Source organism: Cyprinus carpio, chromosome B3 (assembly GCF_018340385.1).
Source record: "Cyprinus carpio isolate SPL01 chromosome B3, ASM1834038v1, whole genome shotgun sequence".
Classification (NCBI taxonomy): domain Eukaryota; kingdom Metazoa; phylum Chordata; class Actinopteri; order Cypriniformes; family Cyprinidae; genus Cyprinus; species Cyprinus carpio.
In genome coordinates, this window is record NC_056599.1 from 1,795,107 (window position 1) to 1,822,693 (window position 27,587).

The 27,587-nt window shown below is 35.9% G+C and overlaps 2 protein-coding genes and 1 gene segment (V, D, J or C); 1 reads left to right on the plus strand and 2 right to left on the minus strand.

Moving 5' to 3' along the window:
- Positions 1-11,011: 11,011 nt before the first annotated feature.
- Positions 11,012-12,441, minus strand: LOC122136429. The segment is given in 3 exon segments: positions 11,012-11,540; positions 11,750-12,064; positions 12,157-12,441. Coding segments are annotated over 3 exon segments (885 nt in total).
- A 324-nt stretch (positions 12,442-12,765) lies between these two features.
- LOC122136691 (neurotrypsin-like) lies at positions 12,766-14,236 on the minus strand. Its single transcript, XM_042721111.1, has 5 exons — positions 14,163-14,236; positions 13,668-13,874; positions 13,440-13,571; positions 13,038-13,244; positions 12,766-12,932 (listed from the first exon to the last, which is right to left on the minus strand). Exons 1-5 carry the CDS (start codon positions 14,218-14,220, stop codon positions 12,766-12,768), a joined length of 771 nt encoding a protein of 256 aa, XP_042577045.1. The 5' UTR covers positions 14,221-14,236.
- A 5,081-nt stretch (positions 14,237-19,317) lies between these two features.
- On the plus strand, positions 19,318-23,240 carry LOC109062284 (gastrula zinc finger protein XlCGF52.1-like). The gene is made up of 3 exons (XM_042719428.1): positions 19,318-19,429; positions 20,313-20,515; positions 21,476-23,240. Exons 2-3 carry the CDS (start codon positions 20,491-20,493, stop codon positions 22,738-22,740), a joined length of 1,290 nt encoding a protein of 429 aa, XP_042575362.1. The 5' UTR covers positions 19,318-19,429; positions 20,313-20,490; the 3' UTR covers positions 22,741-23,240.
- The last annotated feature ends 4,347 nt before the right edge of the window (positions 23,241-27,587 follow it).

Consider the following 27,587-nt stretch of genomic DNA (forward strand, 5'->3'; position numbering starts at 1 on the left):
TTGTGTGAGCTGTATTTCAGCGCTTGGTCCGGTTTACTGACCAGCCCGTTTCTCTGGCACTGACTGCACACAAACTTTATCATCAGCTCCAGCAGTTCCTCTTGGCCTCAGCACTTCCTGTTCATTGCACAGGACCCATGTTCCCGTTCGTCTACTAAAATGTACTTTGACACCAGTGGTTTTGTAAATCACATAGTCAATCCCTGGCTGATGGAGACACAATATGAACAGAGAGAGTTTAGAGATGATCACCACAGTCTTTGAAATGTATGTAGTCATATTTCTGACCCACATAAACTTCACAGATACATGACTATGAATCAGAATTCAACATTATGACTCAGAAACTTTATCAGTGAATGAAACAATGACTGCAGTATGTGTAACTGCAGGAACTCTTTTCTACTGTAATATCTGAAGATGCAGTTCTACAATCTGACCACCAGAGTGCAGATTTACATCACAGACTACACTAGGTTTACACTTTTGTCATTTACAACTTAGAAGACACAACTGGAAATTATATTTGTATTTACTTACACTGAAAACATATTTGTAGACGATGCAAAAGCTTTTAATGTGGGATTTAGATAAAATGTTCCATTCAAACAAAAAACAATAAATACATACATAAAAACTGTTTATGTGACACTTAATTGTGCCTAATTGTGCTTTTCTGGTTTAATGAAAAGTAATTACCTCATGATGAGGTAAACACACTGGACTGTGATTATGTGAAGTTTGCTGATCTCACAGTGTCATGATTATGATGTAAATGGTACAATATTTTCAAATAGTGATCAGAAAAATGTAATTAAATTTTCTTTAATAAAAAGGAATAGATTTTACTCCATCTGTATCTATTTCTCTCATTTAACATTTTACAGTCAGCTGCTGTTTTATGTAATTTATTCACATTCTGCCTTATTGAACTTTTACCTTCACTGAATGTTGTTAGACCAGAATCAGATAGACAGAAACAGCTGTCTTTGTAATGTGACGTACTCCACCTGCAGTATTCTTCCTGCTTTTTTGTTGACAATGAGGAAAGTGTCATGACATACAGCCAAGTATGGTACCCCATACTCAGAATTCATGCTCTGCATTTAACCCATCCAAAGTGCACACACACAGCAGTGAACACACACACCATGAACACACACACGGAGCAGTGGGCAGCCATTTATGCTGCATTTATGCTGCGGTATAGAAATATGCTGCCGTGGAGAGTTTGGTTAAGGACCTCTTAATACAAATGTAACATGTACAGTTTAAGTTTGAACATGATTCATTTAGAACTGCACAAGTTCAGTATGTTTGTTTAACTGCTTTTTAATCTTTCAAATCCTTCTGTTCTGACCACCAGAGTGCAGATTTACATCACAGACTACACTAGGTTTACACTTTTGTCATTTACAACTTAAAAGACACTCCAGGATTTTTTTTTTTTTTTAGGGGGGGTGGGTGGGGGGGGTGCTAGGGAAGGGCTTAACAGTTCAGAGGGGGTGCTAAAAAACTAATTAAATTGAGTTAATGAACGTCTATAGGCTTCAGCTATCTAAATAGCATGCAGATTCAGCCACCTTGTGTTTTTTTATAGCCTACAGCAGCTTCGAAAAAGGCATTTTTTTTTCCCTGTGGTATTAAACTTCTCATATGCCAGTTATTAGTAATATAACTTCTAATGCCAAATGCCAAATATGACATTTACAAATTAATACAAAATGAGATCACATAGAAAAAAGAGAAACTAGGGTTTTTTTTTTTCATTGTTTTATTTTATTTTTATTTATTTTTTACACTATCTATTTAGTCATTTTTTTCTGACCATCATGTGCCAGTCACTCTCAATGCCAACTGGCAGGAAAACATCGTAAATTCGAACCTTTTTTTTTTTTTTTTTTTTACAATAGATAAAAGTGCCGACATTATTTCCACACTATTTAACTATTAACAATAAATATTTCCACACAGTGGCATAGGACGGGCACGCACTGGTGGTGCCCTGCAATAACCTCCCCGTGCTGAGATGCATCGTATCATGTGTCGACGATTGCCAGAGATATTGTCAAAAGCATCAAAAATTGGCAATATTAAGAGGATATGGCATTTCCAGTTAATGTAGGCCTGTTACATTCTTCTTATTATTAGACCTATTATTATTATTAGGTTACTTTTATTAAATTATATTATTATTATATTATTAAATTTATTAAATAATTACCCCACAATAATTTCATAGCGCATAACCACATGAAGCGCTGTGAGGATAATTAAAGTTTAGGCTATTAGCTTTCTCCTAATTGATTTTTTTTTTAACAGGTCTATTAATTTATACAGTGAATTATAGGCCTATAATTAAAAGTATTAACACTGCAGTCATCAATGAAAATTAAGAGCAGCTTTATTAGCCTATATTTAAACCTGTTTAATGCAAAATTCCTTTCTTCATGTTTTCCACTATACGGATCACAAGAGAAATATTAAGGGAATAATTAAAGACAGTTATATACCATTATCAGCATATTTTGAAGTAGTTTCGTCGCAGCAAGCAATTTTGTGTTTAAAAGATGTCTTTTAGCCATCTAAACACAGCCCTGAAGTCTAGGCTAAAACAAGGCTGAATTTGGGCTGTCAGTGAAAATTTAACAGACGTCTAACCATAGCCCAAGAATAGACTAGACATCAGTTAGACCACTATTAAATGACTACATGTATACATCTAATAAACAACAAAATGGCAATCCATCCAAACAAATTAAATATACAGCTTTTATTAAGAAAAATAAATTTTTTAACACCTTGGACAACATAAGACAATACAAAATGATAAAAATACAAAATAATTATGACAAAATAAAATATTATAAATACAATACACTTAAATATAAATATTATGATAATAAAAATATAAAAATAAAAAAATAAAATATTTTAGATAATGTAAGATTTTTTAAATACAAATCAAGAGCATGTTATCACACTTAACATTAAAACATTACAGATAAATGACAACATAAAAAAAAAGATTAACTTAAAAAAAAGATTACTTATTTTAACAAATAAAACTGCTTCCCAACAGCATTCCTCAAGTCCAACTCAGTTGCTGCCGGGAAGTTGGTCATCACAACATCTACCAAATTAGAAAAAAAAACTTTTGCAGGTCTGTGTGGCCATGGTAGGTTGCTGCCTCTTTAAACATGTTCCAGTCTGTGTCCTGGAAGCAGTCCTGTAGTGCTGAGGTAGCATCATCTGGCCATACTGTGATCTGCTTTTGGACCGGTTTGGCAAGTTTTAGAAGTGGTCTGTATGCTGGTATTAGCATAACAGAGATGTGGTCTAAGTACCCGAGATGGTGGCGGGGTGCAGCTTTGTACGCATTTTTTTTTCTGTTGTGTAAAACAATCCAATGTGTTGTTTTCTCTTTTAGCATAGTTCACGTGTTGGTAGAACTTTGGCAGAACTTTCTTTAAGTTTGTGTGATTAAAGTCACCGGATATTATGAAAAAGCCATCAGGGTTGTTTGTTTGTTGCTCGCCGATATTGCTGTACAGTTCGCAAAGCGCGTCCTTAGTGTTTGCACAAGGGGGTGTATACACAGCAACGATAACAATGACCGTGAACTCCCTGAGCAGATAGAAGGGTCGGCACTTCACAATTATAAACTCCACCAACGACGAACAGTGTTTTGAAACACAGCAGTGTTGCACCATTCTTTGTTAATGTACACACACAAGCCGCCTCCACGATTCTTACCAGACAGTGCTGTATCTCTGTCCGCTCGGTAGCAGGTTAGCCCATGCAGATGAATGGCGGAGTCCAGGATGTTGTTGTTTAGCCACGTTTCGGTAAAACCCAACACGCAGCGCTCCCTTGTCTCACGCTGTGTTGTCCGACAGAGACAAATTTGGTCCAGTTTATTTTCTAGTGAGTGTATGTTTGACAGCAAGATTGTTGGAGAAGCTGGTTTTGTGGGATTAGCCTTTAGCCTAGCTTGTATGCCTCTGCACTTGCTACGTTTGCATCCCCTCTCACACAGCTTGCGGACCTCCTTGTGTGGGTAGTAGCAGTAGGCGAGTCCGCAGTCTCAGGGTCTAGCTTCCGCAGTACACAAAGGCCTTTTAGCTTCTCAGTAGTCACTGGCAGAGTATGTGAGCGGAGTGGAGCGGCAACAATTTAATAATCACTCCACTCCAGCTCCTCTTCAGGTTCACCATTTCCCACTCCCACTCCACTCCGCGCTCACTGATACCAGAAACAGCGCTCCGCCTTCAATGCATTTCTTACAGATTTCTGCTCATTCAAAATCAGATAGCCTACAGAAGAAGTAGTGCTGTAAGATAACACTTGTTTGAATGCATTATTGTAAAAGCGATTGCGTGTGAATGTGTTGTAAATCATGCTTTCACCCGAAAATGTTTAGTATCTAGAAAGAACAAACAAATTCCTTGAGAACTAGCCTATAACTTCCCGCTTGGCTATTGCCGTTATCATTACCTTTTGATTTGAGTGATCCATCTGTATCAAGCTAGCTAAATATGTTTAACATGTGAATTCTTGCTAAATATGCAGTTATTTTACGGGCCGTTGGTATGAATTGTACTCGTGGATGGAGCGGTGGTGGAGCACTTTTGGAGCGAGTGAAAACCACGACACTCCGACTTTTAAAAAATCCACTCCTCCTTCCATTCAAAATAACACCGCTCCACTCTGCGCTCCGCTCCCACTCCACACCGCTCACATTCTCTGATCACTGGTGATGGGCGATAGTTACATGCACCACTGATTTCCAGAAGACGCTGGCGATCATAGACATGTTGCAGTGTAGTTCTCTGTTGATTCTGTTGTTTTTCCTCTGGTTTTGAGGACAAGGAGACAAGACTAACTAACATTAAAACACTGTTTTTAGGACCCGGAGCAGCCGCTGCATCTGACTGCGCCGCCATGTTGGGTCTATAGATGGCAAAAATATTCTTCTTTCTCTAAATACTGATAAAAAGGGAAGAGAAAGTTATCTACACAAAGGTTTCTGGTGTTAAGAACCACATGAGAGCTGGACTAAATGATGCAAACATAAATATTTATTGCTTAATATTGTAAAACAATAAAATCAAAACGAATTGTTTTGGAATTGACATTACAATTTCTAGTAAGAAGAATGTGAAAAAGTTAATTAGATGGCATGAATAGACTAACAGCACTACAATGCTATTGTACATAGCTTATAAACATGATTTATTGTGTAAACTCAGATTTATAAAAGTGAGAATGTAAGCTTAAGAAAAAAAAAAAAAAAGCACAGCAGGAACCGGACATCTGTAATGTCAGGTTGAGTTTGGACAGACGTTGCATTTTGGTTGAATGAATGAAAATCGGGTTGACGTCAGTATTTGACATTAATTTGACATCAACTTAACGTTGGATTTTGGTTACACAACCTAAAAACAACAAAAAATCAATGTCAGCTGATGTCAGTATTGGATCAATTTAACATTGACATTAGACATTGAATATATATTGAATTTTGGTCACCTGATATCGCAACTGAAATACGTTGTGTGCCTGCTGGGAGATAACTTACCTTTGAAGTGCTTCTTCTCAATTATCGTTTCTCGCTGGTGTGTGACCTCACAGGTATAGTGAGTATTTGCATTCCATGTCACTACTGACTTTATAAAGACTGTTGTGAAAAGACCTTCAGCATTCAGTTCGTATTACAGGATTGTCTCGGGCTGCTGATATCATTTACTTTCCATTTTACAGTAAGGTTTTTGGGGTAGAAATCCTCAGTAACACACAGGACAGGAACCAAGCTCTGGGTTGGTGTTTGTGGATCCACTGAAATTAATATGATTTGCGTTTATATACAATTAATCTATGGTGCTGTGCTACACAAGTTATATTACGTTTAAATGACTTGTTTCCAGTTCCAAAGAAAGCATATGAAATGTAAGTTGTAAATGTAAATGACAGTAGGCCCCAGTGTTTCAAAAAGTACAAAAGGGTCAATAACATGATTAATCCTGAATTCTTAAACTTCTGTGCTTTTTCTGGGGAATCAGACAGAATTGCAGCTCAGAGTCTCATGAATGTGCAATTGTGCACAGAGACCAGCAGCCATGTCAGAACTTTTGTTAAATACATAAAATGTAGGTTTGTTTTCAACTGAACCCTATAGTTTTGTTGTTGTGTTGTTGTTGTTGTTGTTGTTGTTGGTTTTTTTTTTCTTTTGTTGTCTTTGCTCTTTTTCCTTTTCAAGTTTATAATTTACAAAAGACAAAAACATATCTTTCTTACACTTTAGACTAAAAAAATCTTATCTGGCTCAGCAATTCATATTTGCCATTTATAAGCAGCAAAAGGCCCTTAAAGAAGTGAAACTTCTTGTGTTGCATTTACACAACATATAAAGAAACAAAACTTGGTGGGCCTGTTTAGGTTCCAGAGGTCTGAGCAGTATCTGATTTTTATTGAAAAAAAAAAATCTAAATTTTGCAATCACATTATATTCAATGTTTCACATTCAATGTTTCACACTTAAATGTGTTAGTATATGTTAGCTCTAATTCTGAACAACAGGTTAAAAATGTAGTTAAATAATGTTGCTTCTGTGGTAAATTCAAATGACTTAGTCTTTGTTCATCGCTGATCGTTGTCTTACAGGCTTTATAACTTGTAACCTGTATAACTTCATTTATAAAATCACATTTGTGTCGAACTCTTACAAAGCAAAAACAAATGGTCTCCTTTGATCCATGAACATTTTTCTTAGTTAATGTACGTAATCTCACAGTCTGTTGTGAATGAGTAACCCTTGTATTATGTTCGATTTCTGGATACGATTTTTATGGAGCGGGTCAAATTGACCCTAATTGCCTTCAATGCAATTCCCTAAATATCACATTATTAAAAACAAGAAGGAATCAGGTATGAACAGATACATTTTTATATCAGTATTTGTCACACAGTGCAAACAATTAATATCAAAAAGTATTTTATTCAAGATTTTTTAAAATGTGTTTAACCACATATTTAACCCCTTAACTGTTACCGTCCCGCTGGTAGAAGTTTACTTCTGTATTACTATACTCTATACTACTATAATACAGTTAAATCCTAATCTAATCATGACAAACTATATATCGTTGGAAAGGTCTAAGACTCCTAAATATATATTTTATCACTGTTTTTGTTACAAATTATGAAGGAACAGTAATAGATTAATTTATGACAAGAGTGCACCACAAAACATATACTAGATCATAATAGGGGTTCTGACCTTTGTCACAAAAAATCTTTTTCATTTCATTTTTCCTGTCACGTTTTAGTAATCATCAAAAATTATTTATCACTTGAAAGTTTAAAGCCTCAAAATTCATAGGGGATATCATGTTGGGGTATAAAAGAAGAATCTCAGTCTTTGCAAGCAAAGCTTGTTTGTGGCTGTTCACTATAAGCAGGTATTATTGTTGGGTTTGTAGGGAGAATAATGTATGATGTTTTTAAATGGTTAATTATGGGCTTTCAACAACAACCATACAGAGTATTGTGAAAAGATACAGAGAAATCTCAGTCTGTGTAGGGCAAGGCAGGAAACCTCAGTGCCCTCAGATGGCATTGAATAAGAAACTGTCATGCTGCAGTGTTAAAAATAGCCACATGGGCTCAGGAGTACATAGAAGTAAACACAGCCTGCAGCTGCATCAATAAATGCAACTTGAATCTCTGTTATACAAGGAGAAAGCTGTACGTCAATTCTGTAAAGAACAAAGAGACCATTCAGAATTTCACCAGTGACAGATGCAAAAGCAAACGTCTGTCATGGCATGGGGGTGCAGCAGAGCAAATGGCATAAGTGACTGGCATATGTGTGAAGGTAACATTAATGTGGAGGCATATACTGGGATCCAGATCTGTTTTCTATTAAAGATATACAGTCCATCATTAAAAGGATAATCAGACATTGACAACCACAGGATATTGAGTACATTTAGTCTTGTATCAAGTAAGACTGGACAAAAAATAAAAAATGCTTGAAAAACTTTAACAATTAGTATCCTCAATTCCCAAATTATTAAACATTGTAATTAAAAGGAAAGTTGATGTGACACAGTGTTAAACATGCCTATGTTCCCACGTTTTTTGGAGTGTGTTGTAGTCATCAAAATCAAAATTTGATGATTTACAGAATAGAATTGATTTGATCAGTGAAATATATGGTCTGTATATATTTGTACTTTGTACTTTTTGTCAGTTAAATAAATGATAAACATAATTAACAAATCAGAGATTAATCTTACAAAATGTTCCAACTTTTTGCTGATTTGAGGTATTGTGCATGTGTGTGTGTGTGTATATATATATATATATATATATATATATATATATATATATATATATATATATATATATATATATATATATATATATATATATATATATATATATATATATATATATATATATATATATATATATATATATATATATATATATATATATATATATATATGTATATATATATTATAGTAAGGGAAACATGTTCCAAAACTTGGTGTGTTGCAATAACGGATGCATATGGACAAGACAGCTGTCTGAATATAAAAATATGCACAACAATCCATGACTTTAGTAACAAGCTGAAGTCATCAAAAACCAAATGTGCTTGGTCAGTAATATGGGGCGGGTGGGGGGGGGGGGTGCTGTTATATAACCAGTTATATCAGAGAAAAATTATTAATGCCATGCTACCTTTGCCATGCATCTATGCTATATAAACTGTTGTATTCGTCTTTGTTGGGTGGATTCTCTGTGGTTGGTTTGAGATCCTCCTGGCATTGATTCAAGCATACTGAAAGACAGTGTCTGGAGTCTGTCTGTTACTCTTGGGCAGTAGTTTAAGTCCAAGTTGTTTAGTCAAGTAGGCTTTTATTGTAAATTCATCCATATACAGTACAGTCTGGATGTATTCTGCAGTTAACTAATCTTCCTGTAAAGTTTACAAAGCACCACCTTAGCAACAGTGTTAGGCAGGATGTACACTACAATTATGATAACTGTGGTGAATTCCCTTGGTACAGAAAATGGTTCTGTGTTGATGTAAACCTTGCCGCACAGAACTTGCATATCTAGCTGAATGGCTGCATCCAGAGCTCTGTTGCTGAGCCATGTCTTCATAAAAATAAGGGCACAACATAAAAGAGAAACTTATACAGATTTGTAACGGCATGAGGGTGAGTAAATGGTTACAGATGTTTGCATTTTTGAGGTGAACTATTCTTTAAGTGAATAATTTTATACTCTCTTTTAGTGGTTGGAATAATTTAAGTCATTCTCTATTACATTTACTTATCTGATGTTAATATCAGGATCCTTTAATGCTTCCTTACCCAATTTATCAGCTTCCTTGTTCCCCTTTATTCCAGTATGTGTTGGAACTAAAAACTAACCCTTACTTCTACCCCTACCCCTAGCCTTGCTGATGATACACCACTCGCTAAATTGTTTAGAGTTGAGAGCTCTATTCTCAGACAGTCCTAAACTGTTTACAGTGGATTTACATCTTTCATCTTTACTTTTCAGAAAATATCATAAAATAAATAATTAATAGATTTTAGGATAAATCTTTTTTTTTTTTTTTTTTTTTTTTTGGATGGACCAGAAAAATGAACCACACAAAGGTTTCTGATGTCAAAACATGAAATTCTGATGTCGACTCACATGAAAGCTGGAATTAAGCATGCAAACAAAAATATTTATTGCTTAATATTGTAAAACAACAAAACAAAAAAAGAAATGTTTTGGATTTAAAAATCATAATTTTTAGTAAACAATTTGAAAATGTTAGATTATATTACATGGCATGAATGGGTTAACAGCAATGCAGAAAGCACAGGACATTGTCTTGAAAACTATTGATTTTTCACACTATATTTATGCTGACTATGTTTTGTATGACCATATTTATTTGCATGCAATCACAAATTAAACACAATTTGTATTGTAATTTGACATTGATGTTCGATTTATGCAGTTCAGAGATACAGATATAGACAGAAGAAAATGCACAATAACACTAAAAATATATAATCAGATAGGACCAACAAAATAGACCCTTACAAAAAATGTTTATTCAAGTTTTCTTTTAGTATACTTCTTTTAAACTAAAATTAGGAAAGTATGCTTTTAGTTTACATTTTATGTACTTCTCAGAAATTGGCTTGATGTACTCCTCAGAAATATACTTAAAATGACATTTAAGTATACTTATACTTAGAAAAAGTCTAATATATTTTGAGCTATACTTGTGCTCCTAGAATCTGTGTTTTCAATATTATACGGTAGAGGGCGCTACTACACAGAATTTCCAAAAAAAAAAAACACAAGCGAAGAAGAAACAAAAGATACTAACACATGTAACACGATCATCTGACATGAAATGGTAACAAAACTAACGTTAAGCGATGAAGAGTTTTGAGGTGTTGATCGACTCCATCTACATTTTGATTATTATTCTGAATCCAATTCATAGTCTTTTTTCAGCTTTTTTTAATGAAACTTATCCACATTAAAGTGTTTAAATAAGAATGCATGAAGCTAGGATAAAATGTTTTTGTTTACAAGCAGATACCCTGCTCTTTCTTTGGATGTTTTGTATGTTCAGATATTCATATAACAAAATATATACAAATTAAAACCTAAATAGGGACATAGTAGTAAAGTACATAAAGTATGATGTAAAGTTTACTTAAAGAAAACTCATGAGTATACTTGCAGTATAAAACTTCTGAACTAGTAGTTTACTGAGACTATACTTCAAAGTGTACAAAGTATTTAATTAGTAAACTCTCAGTATACCTATAAGTTCACTTTTAGTATAATTGCAGTACAAACTACAAACATAGAAGTAAATTAGTTGTGTACTCAAAGTTTGCTACTGTTATACTTAAAAGTATACTTTTATATACTAGGAAAGTGGGCCAATTTAGTCCCAAGGAATATTGAAATACACTTACAAGTATACTACTAGAACACTGATATTTGTATACTTGTTACATAAAATATACTTAAAAATATACTTGAACTTTACTTAAGTATACTTAATAAAATGAACTTTAAGTATACTACTTTTTGGTGAGGGGAAGCACTGGAGAACATAGAAGTGAACAACAGATAAACACTGTGATTGTTTGGTACAGCACTTGAACATTAATCACATGACACTTCTTTCTCTTTACTTTGGGATGTTGAAACTTGTATAGGAGCGCTCATATTATCCATGTTGGCATGTATGACTGTGCATATGATGGGGTTGTGCCTTTCATATTCCTGTTTTGTCATTGTTAGTATGCTGAGAACAGACGTGGAGTCCTTTAGATGGATAGGAGCGCTGGTTGAGCCCTTTATGTAAGGCCTATGGCCCACTTTCCACATGAAATAGACATTGCCGAGTTTAGGGCTGGAGACCTCACACACTAGAGAGATGCTGTCAGCGTGCATATTATCAGGTCTGTAAATGACAACACTGGGTTTCCGTCCATCTGAATTAAAGAAAGTGATAAAGATTCATTAAACAATCAAACAGAACAATCAAACTATAGTGAATAACAATAGTTTAACAAGACAGGTTTTGACAGTGTATCTAAGCATTTCAAATGCGCTTGTATTTTCTGTCAGACACTACAATTATGTTCAAACGTTCATAATTTTTATGAATTCAAATATGTGACTATTTGTATTGATTATTTACCTCCTTTATCAAAAAAGATCTCCTGCTTGATGTCTCTGTTGTTGTTTTTGTCATGAACTGTGCAGGTGACCATTTCACCATCAAACCATTTCTTAGCATCAACAATGATGTTGTTGACTTTTATAAACTGTGAAATGTCCGTATAAAAGTCTGTAGTTCCTGGTACAGTTATTAAAGGTTCATTCTTCACTTTGCATGACACTGAAGCTTCTTTCACTGCCTGTGTATCTCCAGAAACAACAGCCTCCAAGACAACTTTACCATTGACAAATAATTCTTTCTCAATTGGTGGCTTCAGCTTCAGTGAGAATTTAGCTAGGAGTAAGAAAAAAATATTAAATGTGTACATTTTGATTTATAGAAGAGAGAGTGTGAGCTTATGAGCAAACCAAAATTAGATGACTTACCATTAAAGTTCTTAATTACAGTAAATATTTCTTGCTGGTGTGTGACCTCACAGGTATAGAAAGTATTTGTGTTCCATGTCTCTCTGCTGACTTTATAAAGACTGTACGCTGTGTAAAGACCTTCAGCGTTCTGTTCATACTCCAGTTTTGACAGTATAGAGATGTTGGAATCATTTACTTTCCATTGTACAGTGAGATGCTTGGGGTAGAAATCCTCAATAACACAAATAACAAACATACTTTTCTGAGTCGTTACAGGAACTAAACTCTGGGTTGGTGTTTGTGGATCCCCTGAAATTAAAACAATTTTGTTTTATAGACAATGAAACTACAGTTACTGTACCACCATTTATTTTGTTTTGATTTAATTTCTTTTAAATATTGATAAGACTGGCTTTACATGACTTTTCTCCAGTTTTTACTGTAGGCTATTAGATGAAATCAGTCAGTTATTTCCACCCTGATCCATACATTTGAAATCAACAGAATCACGTGAAAACCCAGAGGCTGGCCAGTATTGTGACATGATCAAGTAGCATTTTAAAGATATAAATGTAAGTGACAGTAGGCCTCAGTGTTACAAAAGTTACACAAGGGGAAATTAAGCCATTAATCCTGATTTCTTAAACGTTTGTGCTGTGCCGTACCAGTCTTGCAGACTCCTGCATCCTCTTCATGTGTGCAGTCATAAACACCCCAACCCCTGAAGCTGCACTCAGATAGTGAGCTCTCCGAGCCTTTACACTTCACGTTATCCATCCAGATTTGACCACAGCCTCAAAAAATCAACAGAATTAGATTTTTAAAAATAAATAAGTAAATAAATAAATAAAACAATTAGACCCGTATTTAACAATCAAACTGTGCTGAGGAGTTGATACCTTCCTGAAATTGTCGTCCAGGTGTGGCTTTTTTGGCTCCAGAATAACCCATCTGACGACACACCACATGTGCTCCGGCCAGGTTCCATCCGTCATGACAAACTGAACCCCACTGTCCATCATGATAGATCTCCACACGCCCAGAAGAAGCCAGACCTCCCACAAGTCTCACGCTGCCCTCCTGTGTTGGCTGCTTCGGTCTGTCATCTTCAAACAGTGACAGAAGGTTCAAAGATTATATCAACAAAATCATGTGAAAACCCAGAGGCCTGCCAATAGTCTGACATTATCATATAATATTTTAAAGATGTAATTGCCAGTAGGCCCTATTGTTACAATAGTTACACAAGTGGAAATGAAGCAATTAATCCTGACTTCTTAAATGTCTGTGCTGTGCCGTACCAGCCTCGCAGACGACTCCTGCATCCTCTTCATGTGTGCAGTCATAAACACCCCAACCCCTGAAGCTGCATTTAGATAGTGAGCTCTCCAAGCCATTACACTTCACATCATCCATCCAGATTGGACCACAGCCTCAAAAAAATCAACAGAATTTGGGTAAAAAAAAAAAACAAACAAAACAAAACAAGACCGTTGTGTAACAATCAAACGTCACTGAGGAGTTTATACCTGCTGGAAAGCGTCCTCCAGACGTAGCTGTTATGGCACCAGAAAAACCCATCTGACGACACACAACTTGTGCTTCAGCCTGGTTCCATCCGTCATCACAAACTGTACCCCACCGCCCATCATGATAGATCTCCACACGACCAGATGAAGCCAGATCTCCCACAAGTCTCACGCTGCCCTCCTGTGTTGGCTGCTTCGGTGTGTCATCTTCAGACAGTGACAGAAGATTCAGAGATTGAGAGATTTTAATGAAAACTACTCAGGAAATGTTTAAAGCAGTAAATAAAGTGTTTAACCTCATGTGCAAGTGTTGCTGCAACAGACATGTTCGGTTGTAAAATTACAATACACCACTGAATAGATGATTTTTTATTTTTATTTTTTTATTTACAAATATATTTGTGACATATTATTTTGATAAAACTCATGAAAATCCATCAAGTACAAGTATTGCAAGCATTGTATTTCAAATTTAAAAAGCAAAGGTTTACTAACCAAACAGTGTTTCACATTGGGCTGAAACAAGAAACAGCAGAGGCCACAGAAGATACATGATTCTTTTCTTGCTGGAAATACTGGAGACAGCAGAGACGGGAACACAATTCACAGCTGAATTAGCTGCAAAACATTTTGTCATTAAACTACTTTAAATAAAGATTTATTTACAAAAAAAAAAGCTACATTTAAAAAAGTTTCATTACTGCAACAGGCATTTAAACAAGAACTGTCTGTCATCATATCTGGGCTAAGAAAAATCCATTCTTCAGCTAAGATGTACTACAAACTTTGCTCTGTTTTATTCGTTTGTTCTGCTTCAGATCCTCTTTGTGTGGCGGACACACACAAAGAAGGAAACACACACACAGTCTCCTTCTTCACAGTTCATTGTTCAGATACACCGTTTATATATATCTTCTTGTTATGCATATTCATTGATTTCAGAACCAAGACTCTCAGAATTGATTGGATAAACAAATGAAGAGATTATCATAAGGCCTCCTACTTCAGATTACCATTCATGCAGATGGTTTTACTTTTTTCAAGGCCAAGTTTGTCAACTGTTAGGTGTAAATCATATTGGAGAATGAACACAGTAAACTTTATGTGCTATCGTGCACATACACAGGAAATATTACTTTAAAATCAAACGTTATGACAGTTAAACCCAACAATATACTAAGAGCCTGAATCTTACAGTTATGCAAATAAGACCAGTCTAACTAAATTCACAAAACACAAAGTGATGAATTCATTTCATTTGTTAACCTGTTAGCCATCTGTGTGAATTTGCTAGCTAGCTACTTAGCTATAAAAAACTCTCTACTGACCACCTATTTTATTTGGTGAAATGTGTTTGTCACGTGATTTGTTTTACAAATACAGTGTCTATATGGTCAGTACAGTGATCCTGTTCAAAATGTCAGGTTAACACATTTTCTTTGTATACGAGTTAAATATCAGTAATACACATAAAGCTTATGCAATATGCAGTAAAGATACTCTAAAGATACACCACACTGCAGAAAAAAAGGAAAACAACAACAACAACAACAACAATATAAACCATCACAGAATTTGTTTTACAGGTTATAATGGTAACCGTATTGGTTTTACTGGAGACTGTAATGGTCCCTGTGGGTCTCCACTGGTAATTTGTCGCCTTCTATTGGTGGCTTGTTAAAACCAATAAATCCTATTGGAATATGGCCCAAAACATACTACTGAAAACACTTCTTTTTTTCTTTGATAGTATGTAATGTTTGTACTGGTATTTGTAGTGGGAACCATTTAAAATGTATGTGATGGTTTCTATTATTTGTTGTTGTTGTTGTTTGTTTGTTTGTTTGTGTTTTTCAGCAGGGCAATGCAATCATATGCTTCTGTTTGTCATGTTTTTGATAGAAAAAAAACTAATACACTTACAATAATAGAGTAAATTATAAATAACTTGCATAATGCAAATCTGAATTGATCTGCAAAAGGTATTCAGCTTGAACGTTTTGCATGCAACTCGCTATGCTCACTTGTTGAGTAACAGTTATGTCACATTTTAATAACTTTTATGACAAAGGCAGCTCTCAAGAGATTAATATAAATTAAATACATACTCCATACTCCTCTCTTGTGTGCCAGCCGTATTCTGCTCTATTCACGTTTACTGAAGCTCAACTATCATGTTTACTGATTAAGCACATCTGAGGGATATTGCACAAAAGTAGAATTAAGAAAGCCAGGATAAGAGAAAAGGCGCGGCTTGACCTAGTTCAATCAGCACATCCTGGCTTAGTCTGTTGCACCTTTGCTAAGCCAGGATGAGAGCGTGCAGCTTTGTCAAGCCAAGTGTAGATAGTTGGGATAAGTGCACATTCACGGCATTCTTAAACAGACCACGGGATCGATCACAGAATCAATGATGCAAAAATGGATAAAAACCCGAGCGGCATACTTCTCGCCAACTGAGCAACAGCTTCTAATGGAAACATATGAAGAGGTGAAACATATAATATGTAAAAAGGGAAATACAGTTTCTTTAATAAAACAAAGACAAAGTTTTATTTCAGATGATAGATCAGATAAAATCAATTAGATAGAAAAAAAAAACCTAAATAAAAATAGACAAAAGAGATAGATGCGATAGATTAAATAGACAGATAAAATGAGCAAAATAGATCAAATAGATGCGTATAGTGTATAAGTGTTTGCAGTTAATCATACATGTGCTTGCATGAGTAACATGCATGTCCACTGGTCACATTTAAGGCAAAGTGTCCAACTGTTTATTTAGGGAAATGACAAATAACTCCTTGAATTGTAATTATGATGGCTTCAGTGGAGCACTGGTTATTTGGACTACTTATGCATTCAGTTGGTCCACTATTGTCTGCCAGGCTTACCCACTTATCCACTATGTGCATCTACAGTATTTGATCTATTTTGTTCATTTTATCTGTCTATTTGATCTATCTCATGCCTCTTTTATCTATTTTTATTTAGGTTTTTAGTTTTCTATTTAATTGATTTAATCTAATCTGATAATTTGATCTGTTTTTATCTATCTAATAAACTTTATTTATCTCTCTTATGTATCTATCCTTCTTAAAGAACAAGCGCGTCTGGCCAAAAAAGGACCTGGCAGCAAGCACCAGAACATTTTGCAGGCTGGTAAGTGACTTGATGTGTGAAAAAAAAAAAAAAAAAAAAAAAAGCCAAATTTGGTGATTAGTGTCTGCTGCCATATTTTATTGTCTGTGTTGATTTTAGCATTGAAAAAAAAAAAGGCTCATATATCTGGCATGGGGGTGGCCCTCCAACCCAAGACTTGACCACAGCAGAGGAGCTGGCCCTGGAGTTTAATAAAGGGGAAGCCAGTGATGGAAGGGATACAGTGAGGGACAGCCACTGACTCTGGCCCAGCAAGAGAGACTGGCCTCTTGATACAAGGTACATTACTGCCGTACTACTGCACATGGAAAACAATCAAGTATTTAGATTTTGTTATGGGGACTGTCTGACTTTGCCTTACCTTGCAGTGTCTGGTAACACACTTACACTTCTGGAGCCACCAGACTATGATCCGCTGGTGACTTCTCTTTATTAAAATCATAGGCTTGGCACGTCCTGTCAAAACTATCAATACAAGTTCTGTTGAATATGGCAGAGGGAAGGCACATCTGCCGATGATGAGACCGTGTCACTGGACTCCGGAAGACTTGAGGTGTCATGTCAATTTTGTGTAAAGAAGATATTTTGAAGATTGCTGGTAATCAAACAGTTGGTGACTCCTACTGACTTCACAAAACATCTAATTCTTGCAATGTTTTTAAGGTGATAGTATGCTGATTTAGGTACTGCTTTGACATGACTACTGAAACTAAGGTCTGTCTCCAGAATCACACCAAGATTCCTGACTTGATTTTTAGTTGTTAGACCCCTAGAGTCAAGGTATGCATTCACCCTGAGAACTTCATCTTTGTTTCCAAATGCAAATGTCAATAAAACAAAAGAATAAAGACATTCTGTTAAATTATTTATTTTAGCAGTTATTTAGACCAGCACATTTAACACTTTAAATATGTTTATTTGCCACTTTGTCACACATAACATACACATATCACTGATAACTGATAACACTGACATTGAACCGTCTGTAGTACAACTGTAGTGAATTTGACCGAATTGATGAAAATAAAACTAACAAAATAAAATCACACAGGTACAGTGCCATCTCAAATTGTCATCTCAGTGCTTACATGCCTCACAAATGACAACTACAGGTTTGTTCTCCTTGTAAACAGGCCTGACACTGAACACCAGCGCTGACTTATCTGTATTTGGCAGCTGGGCAGATCCTGTACCTCTTCCTCTTCTATTGACCCTCCTGTCTGATGTATACCTGTGGCTGAGTGGTGGTTGTTTTGTTTTTTTATCCCACACCTTCCCATTGCCTCTGTAATATGGTTTTGAAGGTGGGGCCTGCCCTCCAAGCACCTCTTCATACAGTATGTGGCATGACAAGCTCTTTGACCAGATCCTTCGTGCATTGGTCACACCACCCGTGTAACCACGGTGTTGTTCAGTGAAGCTGTTGTAGGCCAGGAATGGTCAGTGTCAGTCCTGGAGAGTCACAGTCCTGCAGAGTTTTACTTCAACCTTGATAAAAACTCACCTGCATGTAGCTTTCAAGTAACCCTTAGACCTTGGTTAGCTTGTTCAGGTGTGTTTGCTTAGGGTTGGAGCTGAACTCTGCAAGACTGTGCTCTCCAAGACCAACACCGGTTGCCCCTGGTGTAGGCACCCTTACCAAAAAGTAGTATACTTCAAGTTTATTTTATTAAGTATACTTAAGTAAAGTTAAAGTATATTTTTTGTAAGACTTTTTGTAAGTATAAGTCAAGTATACTTAAATGTCATTTTAAGTATATTTCTGAGGAGTACATAAAGTCCATTTCTGAGAAGTACATAAAAAGTAAACTACAAGCATACTTTATTATTTTTAGTTTAAAAGAAGTATACTAATAGCACACTTGAATAAACTTCTTTTTCGTAAGGGCACTGAGGGTAGCAACATCCAGCAAATTGCATCACAGGTTTACCAGTATAGTTCTTAATATATTGTGTGCTCAACAGAAGAGGGAAACTCATACAGGTTTAGAACAACAACAGAATTTTTCATTTTTGGGTGAACTGTTCCTCTAAAGGAGCCTAATGTAGCTGCTGTTGCCATTTGTGTCATTAGTGTAAATCAAACATCAGAAAGAAAATCACTCACTGTCCTTGACCGAATCACTTCTGTTAAATAAGTAAGAATTAATGTATTAATGTTTTTTTTTTTTTTTTTTTTAATTTTCAAGTAGGTTGATTTCGTATGTATCTTTGTTCTATTATAATCTGTGACTGTTTACTTGTGTTCGGTAAGCTTGGTTTTACTTCGGCTGGTATTTTTTATTATTATTATTATTATTTTGATATTGAAATTGGTAACAAGGATTATGAAATTTCAGTTCACCAGAAAATTCTGATAGCATAAAAAAGTCCTATTTATCAGTATCTATGTATCTATACACACACACACACGCACGCACGCGCACACACACGCATACAGTACGCACGCACACACACATGTTTGTTTTTTATATTATATTTGGTGAGAGTTTTGATACAGCTCTGGTATGCGTCCCGCTAATAAATCCACTGAAGAAGAAGAAGAAAGAAGACGTCATCAGTAGCGCGCGCTCCCTCAGCGTCGAGTCTTCTAAAATGAGGTGAGCAGTTCGTGGTATTGCTCGTATTTTAAACAGTAAAACACACTTTACAAAGTATGTTCATGCAACAGTATGCGAGGTCGTTTCTGCCTTGTTTTAAAGGAGTACAGCGCTTTTGTGTCTTTTGGCTTAAACACTCACTAGAACAGCAGGCAACAAGCATGTGTGGAAAACATGTTTAATTCATTCAGACCCGAGCGATTTTGTGTTTCTGTATGTGCGCGCGAATGATTGTTTTTATGTTTATAATGATAATGTCACTGCTGTATTGTGATCTGTAAGGGGAATGCATGAGAACCGGTATCAGGTTTTGCTGATGTGATTTTATAACATTATTTCTCTGACGTTTATCTCAGGCAGATCAAATCAGATCTGTTGTAGTAAGTTACGTTAACGTTACTTTAGATGGTTAAAATTAAGAACAGATTCTGCTGAATACTTCATATTGAGCCTAGATAGTGGGACATTTTAAATGGCTCTTTCTGTTTAAATATTTTATCACTGTCGATTTCTGCTTGTATAAAACTACAACATGCTCATAATGTAAATACTTTAGTGCTTTGAATGCTGTTATTAGGAAACCAAACTATATTTAGATATTGTGCGTTCTAATGTATTTATTGTCCTGGAGTTGTTAACGAAAATGGGAAAAGGTTGCAAAAGAAAGAACATGTATAGAATGTGTGAATATGAGTGCAGTTACTGAATGAGCATTTCAAATTTAAGTTTTTTTTTTTTTTTTTTTTTTTGTCAATGCTGTTACTTTTAATATAGTAATACAGACATCTGATTCACTTACATTAATTCTTGAATGTGTAAATAAGTAAAAAAAAAATAGTATTATTATTTTGTTGCTTTTGGCAAATCTGCTGCTTCCACACAGAAATTAATGTTCAGTGAAGCTCCTCCCACAACAATCACACCATCAGTGATTTCACCAATAAATGCTGGAATATTTCCATCAGCCTACAAGTGAAGATGAGCATCAAACTACCAGAAAGCGCTCAAATCTGCAAAGATTGAATTAAAGAGGGAAAATTAGAGATCCAGAACCCTGCACAATGAAGCACACTGGAGAACAAAGAGGTTGGTGTTTATTCTTGATTCTTCATTAATGCAGCTGAAGGTTATAAAGCATCAAGCAGATTTAGATGTGTTGTAATAGGAAAAAATATTTAGAGCTGTGCAGTAATATAGCAAAAACTTGGGACTTTTTTATTTATTTATTTTTCAGTGAAATTTGATAGATAATTGTTAGTGGTTGAACAGATCGTAGCTGATCCGTGATCCGTACGGACACACATGTGATCCGCGGATTAATTGCAAAATTTAACCACAATAGAGTATAAGTTTATCATTTGTTCGTATTTACACAAGCAAGCAAATTTTAAACAATTCCAAAAAAAAGATCTATATTTAATTGATACAGTGAACACTATGCAGTGTTATTTTCCCTAATCATTACATTTCTATATTTGAATACTACCAACCTTATTTTATTTGTAACATTCTGTTGTATTCATCTATGCTTGTAATTAGTGTATTCTTATTTTTACTGGCTGTTCTCTTGATTCTTTAATCATAAACTTTCTTAGTTAATCTAGTAGTATTTGCTGTGGCATCAAAAGAGTACTTCGCTTTAAGTAATAAATGAAAAGCAATTAAAATTGAAATATTTTTATTTTCTTGCTGATCCTAAAAATGGTCCGATCCGTGGGTCAAAAACCGTAATGTGATCCGAACCGTGAGATTTGTGATCCATTGAACCACTAATAATTGTGTAGTTGAACAAATGTATGTAATAGTTAGAAACATGGGATTTGTTCCTGCAATGTTTTCAAAATAATAATTTGAAGATCAATTTACCTCATTCTTGGAAGGTTTCAGGGACATATAATTTATAAAACGGCACCAAAATGATCAGAATTTTGTATAGCAATCATATACTTTTCGCCATTATATCAGGGTTAATTTTTATGTCCTTTTATAGCTCTCTTTTTTTAAACTAGTTACTGAAATTGAGTCTGATTTTTACTTTGATTTCAGAGTTGATTGAAGAGAATGAAGAACCAAGTGAAGTTGAGAAGAAAAGTCTTGTCAAAACTGAAGAAAAACCTTTGAGTTGCTCTCAAACCAAACAGAAATATTTAAAGAAAACACGAGCCAAGAAGTCTTGCGCTCAGTGTGGAAAGAGTTTCCCATGCAAATATAGTCTTGGTGTTCACATGAGAGTTCATACTGGAGAGAAACCGTACACATGTGATCAGTGCGGGAAGAGTTTTACACAAAAAGGACACCTTACAGAGCATATGAACATCCACCCTGTAGAAAAACCTTACAAGTGTTCACACTGTGACAAGAGATTCAATCAGTCAGGACTGCTGAAAAAACATGAGAGGATTCACACTGGAGAGAAACCGTACAAGTGTTCACACTGCGACAAGAGATTCAATAAGTCAGTAAATCTAAAAACACACAAGAGGATCCACACTGGAGAGAAACCGTACGCATGTGATCAGTGCGGGAAGAGTTTCACACTAAAAAACCACCTTACAGCACATATGAGAATTCATACTGGAGAGAAACCGTACATGTGTGATCAGTGTGGAAAGAGTTTCACAAAACCAGAAACCCTTAAAGGACACATGAACATCCACACCGGAGAGAAGCGGTACACATGTGATCAATGCAGCAAGACATTTTTCTGGCCTTCAGTTCTGAAGAAACACCTGAGAGTTCATACAAAGGAGATGCCGTATTCATGTTCTCTATGTGCAAAGAGCTTTTCACGTCTAGAACATTTGAAAGAACATCAGAAAAGACATACTGGTGTGAGAGAGTACATGTGCTTTGAGTGTGAAAAGACTTTCATTTCAGCGAACTGTTTAAAACAGCATGAGAGGATGCACACTGGAGAAAAACCGTACAAGTGTTCACACTGCGACAAGAGATTCAGTTATTCGTCAAATCTGAAAACACACGAGAGGATCCACACTGGAGAGAAGCCTTACATATGTTCACACTGCGACAAGAGATTCAATCAGTCAGCAAATCTGAAAACACATGAGAGGATTCACACTGGAGAGAAACCTTATAAGCGTTCACACTGCGACCAAAGATTCAGTCAGTCAGTAGTCCTGAAAAAACATAAGAAGAGCCACACTAGTGTAGGGTATCAGAGCGAATCAGACAATTTAAGATTCGATCACATTGGTGTTGAACAACCCAAAGAGACAAATTCCACAAAGAGGCCCAGGATAACAAGACAACGTCATAAATCTGTCCATGATACACTTGCGCCACAAGTCTGAAGCAAGTCCACCAGCTAACAGTTTTGAGCACACTATTTTGGATGGGTCCAACAGCCAAGTTTAAAAACTAAACACGGACACCATCAAATTATGCTTTTTCTTGCCTTTTTGCTACTGTGTTTTGACGCTGCTGAGCATGCTCTGGCTTACACGCCAGCTGCTCCTCGAAAACCATGAGGAGAAGAAAAAACATTGGTCTCATCGCTCTTCTTGCTGGCTTCTACTTTAATTTCTTTTCCGTTGAGAGTTTTGTGTTCGGAGTTAAGTTTTGCCGCAACGCCGTGTCTCCGAGTCCGACCTCGAATGCCCTCCTAAAACTTCAACCAGCCCACAACTCCACAACTTCAGCCAACGCCCAAGACTTCAGCGACCACTGAACTTCCAGCCAATCAGCAACCTTGGGAAACCACTTTCTGCACTGATGAAAACAAAGGGAATCCCTTAACACAAAGGCAACGCAAGTACAACCTCCAGATTCTAGCTGAACTGGTGCATGTAATTAGGGCTGGGAGATATATCGAGCCGTAGATCACTGACAAGCTACGCAATATCGCGTTCATTATCGAAGGCGATACATCTGCGATAATGAACCCGATATTGCATAGCTTGTAAGTGATCTACGGCTCTGTCTATTAAATGCCGCTCCATTTGAAAGCAGGTGATGGCGATTTAGCGCTAATCAAGGAACCAGATTTATTGACTATATGCGCATTATCATGTCGTTCAATATATCTCAGAGCCCTACATGTAATATAAATTTTAGCCTCAATGAGGAACTCAGTGCGAGGGTTAGTTAAGTGATTGATGGTTGTTCAGGTCTATGCAATTGCACATATTGCTATAAACTTGGGATTTTACATTTTTATTCTCTTAAACATTCTTTCCTCACTTTCTCTCTTCCTGCAACTTGTATGAGTGTGTGAGTGAGTGTGTTTATGTGTTAGATTAGTTTTTATAGTCTTAGATTTATCCAATAAAGTCTTATTCATATTGAAAAGAGAAGTATCTTGTGTTTTGTGCTTACAAGTTCATGTCTTAAACTGCTGATCTGGTTATTGTGCTAATTAAGTGTTTTCACTATATTTTGGATTTCAATAAACACTGCATAGTTGATGTTATACGACTCATTCAATGAATCACTGGCCGACTCTGTGATCAGCCTTAAAATTCCTTATAATATCTTAAATGATTGCCTTTGAGCTAAATTGGCCTGTTTCCCTTACACTAGAGAGAAACCATAGTGCATGTGGGAAGCATTTTAATCATTTGAGTGATTCTATAATTGCAGGTACATTTGGTGTCCAAAGTCATTTTTTTCCCCTGCTTTTTTCAAATGGTTATTTTTTTTACTATTGTTTTACAGTCCATAACAATATAACTTTTTTGCAAAAAGTGGCTTAAATAGCTGAAAATCATGATTTCTAGTTGTCCGAATTAGTCCATTTCCATCATGTATCATTGTGTAATCAAAATATTTTATTGTAATTTTTGGTAATATTTCATTCATTTTATTTATAAAAGCCCTAAAGAGTAATTTTTCTAATTTTACAACATTAAAAAGAAAGAAAACCTTTTCTTTTAAAAACGTGTGTTCGTAAATCTTGCGTCAACTGTTACCGTATCATTCTTTGTCTTTAAATTAGTGGAATTATCTCCCACAACTATGTAAGATACAGGAAATGATGTCCCTTTCCCTCACTGTCACTTTCCCAAATGTGCTCTCAATAAGTAAATATTTTAATCTATAAAGTTCTTACACCAGAAGTTATTTTATAAAGTGTCAATCTGTTACCACAATATCAAAAGGAAAACAGATTTTTTTATTGAGCACACGTTAAGTCTTTTAATCATGATTTCAGTAGTGTCGTGCTCTTAGATTTATGCTAGCAAGTGGAGTTTTTGACAAAATATAAAGAAAATGGTCAATTCTGTTACCGTCAAACTCTGTTACCAAGGTAGAGTAACAATGCGGTGACAGAATTGACAGTCCATCGGACAATTGTTACTTAAAGGGTGAACTCGTTTTTGAACTATTTTCACAAAAAACTATTAAATTGTTGTTTAAAATCTAATAAACGTTATTGATTTATGCACCTTTATAATATTTCAAAAAAAAATTTTGAAACAGGATATTGTATATAATACATCCTGTTTTTTTAAACAGGATATTTTTTATATTATATCTGAATTATTTTTTTACTTCTAAATGATGGAATGTAAGGACTGTTTATCTAATGAAACTGTTTGTCTAAAAAAAATGTAATGGACTGTTTGTCTAATTTGCTCTGCGCAGTCATACAAAAAAACAAATCGCAGTGAGTAGATCATCTTCATATCCAGCACTCTCAAATCTGAGTCCGTGTCCTCACCGAATGGGACACAATAATGCATCAAGCAATAAAATATCATCTGTTTAAATCTGTCCTTACGAGCTATTACAACTGATATGACTGAAACAATATCTAAAGTTTTCACTGTTTTAGACATCATTCAGATTAGTAAAAGTTAGAACAGGGAGGGATTAAGGAGAGTATATATATATACACACACACACATACAGGTGCTTCTCAAATTAGAATGTCGTGGAAAAGTTCATTTCAGTAATTTAACTCAAATTGTGAAACTCGTGTATTAAATAAATTCAATGCACACAGATTGAAGTAGTTTAAGTCTTTGTTTCTTTTAATTGTGATGATTTTGGCTCACATTTAAACAAAAACCCACCAATTCACTATCTCAACAAAATTAGAATATGGTGACATGCCAATCAGCTAATCAACTCAAAAAACACCTGCAAAGGTTTCCTGAGCCTTCAAAATGGTCTCTCAGTTTAGTTCACTAGGCTACACAACCATGGGGAAGACTGCTGATCTGACAGTTGTCCAGAAGACAATCATTGACACCCTTCACAAGGAGGGTAAGTCACAAACATTCATTGCCAAAGAAGCTGGCTGTTCACAGAGTGCTGTATCCAAGCATGTTAACAGAAAGTTGAGTGGAAGGAAAAAGTGTGGAAGAAAAAGATGCACAACCAAACGAGAGAACCGCAGCCTTATGAGGATTGTCAAGCAAAATCTATTCAAGAATTTGAGTGAACTTCACAAGGAATGGACTGAGGCTGGGGTCAAGGCATCAAGAGTCACCACACACAGACGTGTCAAGGAATTTGGCTACAGTTGTCGTATTACTCTTGTTAAGCCACTCCTGACACGTCTTACCTGGGCTAAGGAGAACTGAACTGTTCCCCAGTGGTCCAAAGTCCTCTTTTCAGATGAGCGCAAGTTTTGCATTTAATTTGGAAACCAAGGACCTAGATTCTTGAGGAAGGGTGGAGAAGCTCACAGCCCAAGTTGCTTGAAGTCCAGTGTTAATTTTCCACAGTCTGTGATGATTTGGGGTGCAATGTCATCTGCTGGTGTTGGTCCATTGTGTTTTTTGAAAACCAAAGTCACTGCACCCGTTTACCAAGAAATTTTGGAGCACTTCATGCTTCCTTCTGCTGACCAGCTTTTTGAAGATGGTGATTTGGCACCTGCCCACACTGCCAAAAGCACCAAAAGTTGGTTAAATGACCATGCTGTTGGTGTGCTTGACTGGCCAGCAAACTCACCAGACGTGAACCCCAGAGAGAATCTATGAGGTATTGTCAAGAGGGAAATGAGAAACAAGAGACCAAAAAATGCAGATGAGCTGAAGGCCACTGTCAAAGAAACATGGGCTTCCATACCACCTCAGCAGTGCCACAAACTGATCACCTCCATGCCACGCCGAATTGAGGCAGTAATTAAAACAAAAGGAGCCACTACCAAGTATTGAATACATGTAAAGTAAAGGAACATACTTTCCAGAAGGCCAGACTTTTTTTTTTTTTAATTGGTCTTATGAAATGTTCTAATTTGTTGAGATAGTGAATTGGTGGGTTTTTGTTAAATGTGATCCAAAATCATCACAATTAAAAGAACCAAAGACTTCAGTCAAAGACTTCTACTTCAGTCTGTGTGCACTGAATTTATTTAATACACAAGTTTCACAATTTGACTTGAATTACTGAAATAAATGAACTTTTCAGAGACGTTTTAATTTATTGAGAAGCACCTGTATATATAATCTGACCTCGGTAATCCTCAGAAATATTCAGTAGATTCTAACCAGTTCTTTGTTTCAGTAACCGGTCTGCTGATTCCTAGTACTGCCTGGGAAAACTCTTGACAGTTACTTGAACCAGCTCATTCAGGTCTTGTGTGCTGCTTTGGCTGTGCACCTTGCATCATGACCCTGGGACTAAGGTTTGATTTTGTAAACCAGCTCGTTTCTCACAGCATTTTGGCTCAAAAGAACAATTTTTTCAAAAATCTTACATCTCTAGCATCTGGTGTTAGATATCCCCCAATAGAGTCTCTTTAAAGGAACACTCCACTATTTTTGAAAATCGGCTAATTTTCCAACTCCCCTAGAGTTAAACAGTTGAGTTTTACCATTTTCAAATCCATTTAGCCAATCTCCGGATCTGGCGGAAGCACTTTTAGCTTAGCATAGCATAGATCATTGAATCTGATTAGACCGTTAGCATCTCGCTCAAAAATGACCAAAGAGTCTCGGTATTTTTCCTATTTAAAACTTGACTCTTCTGTAGTTACATCGTGTACTAAGACCGACTGAAAATTAAAAGTTGCTTTTTTCTAGGCCGATATGGCTAAGAACTATACTCTCATTCTGGCGTAATAATCAAGGAACTTTGCTGCGGTACCATGGGTGCAGCAGGCGCACTGATATTACGCAGCGCCTGAAAAGAGTCCCCAGCTAGGTAACTTCCAATAAGCCTTTTTTCAGGCGCTGCGTAATATCAT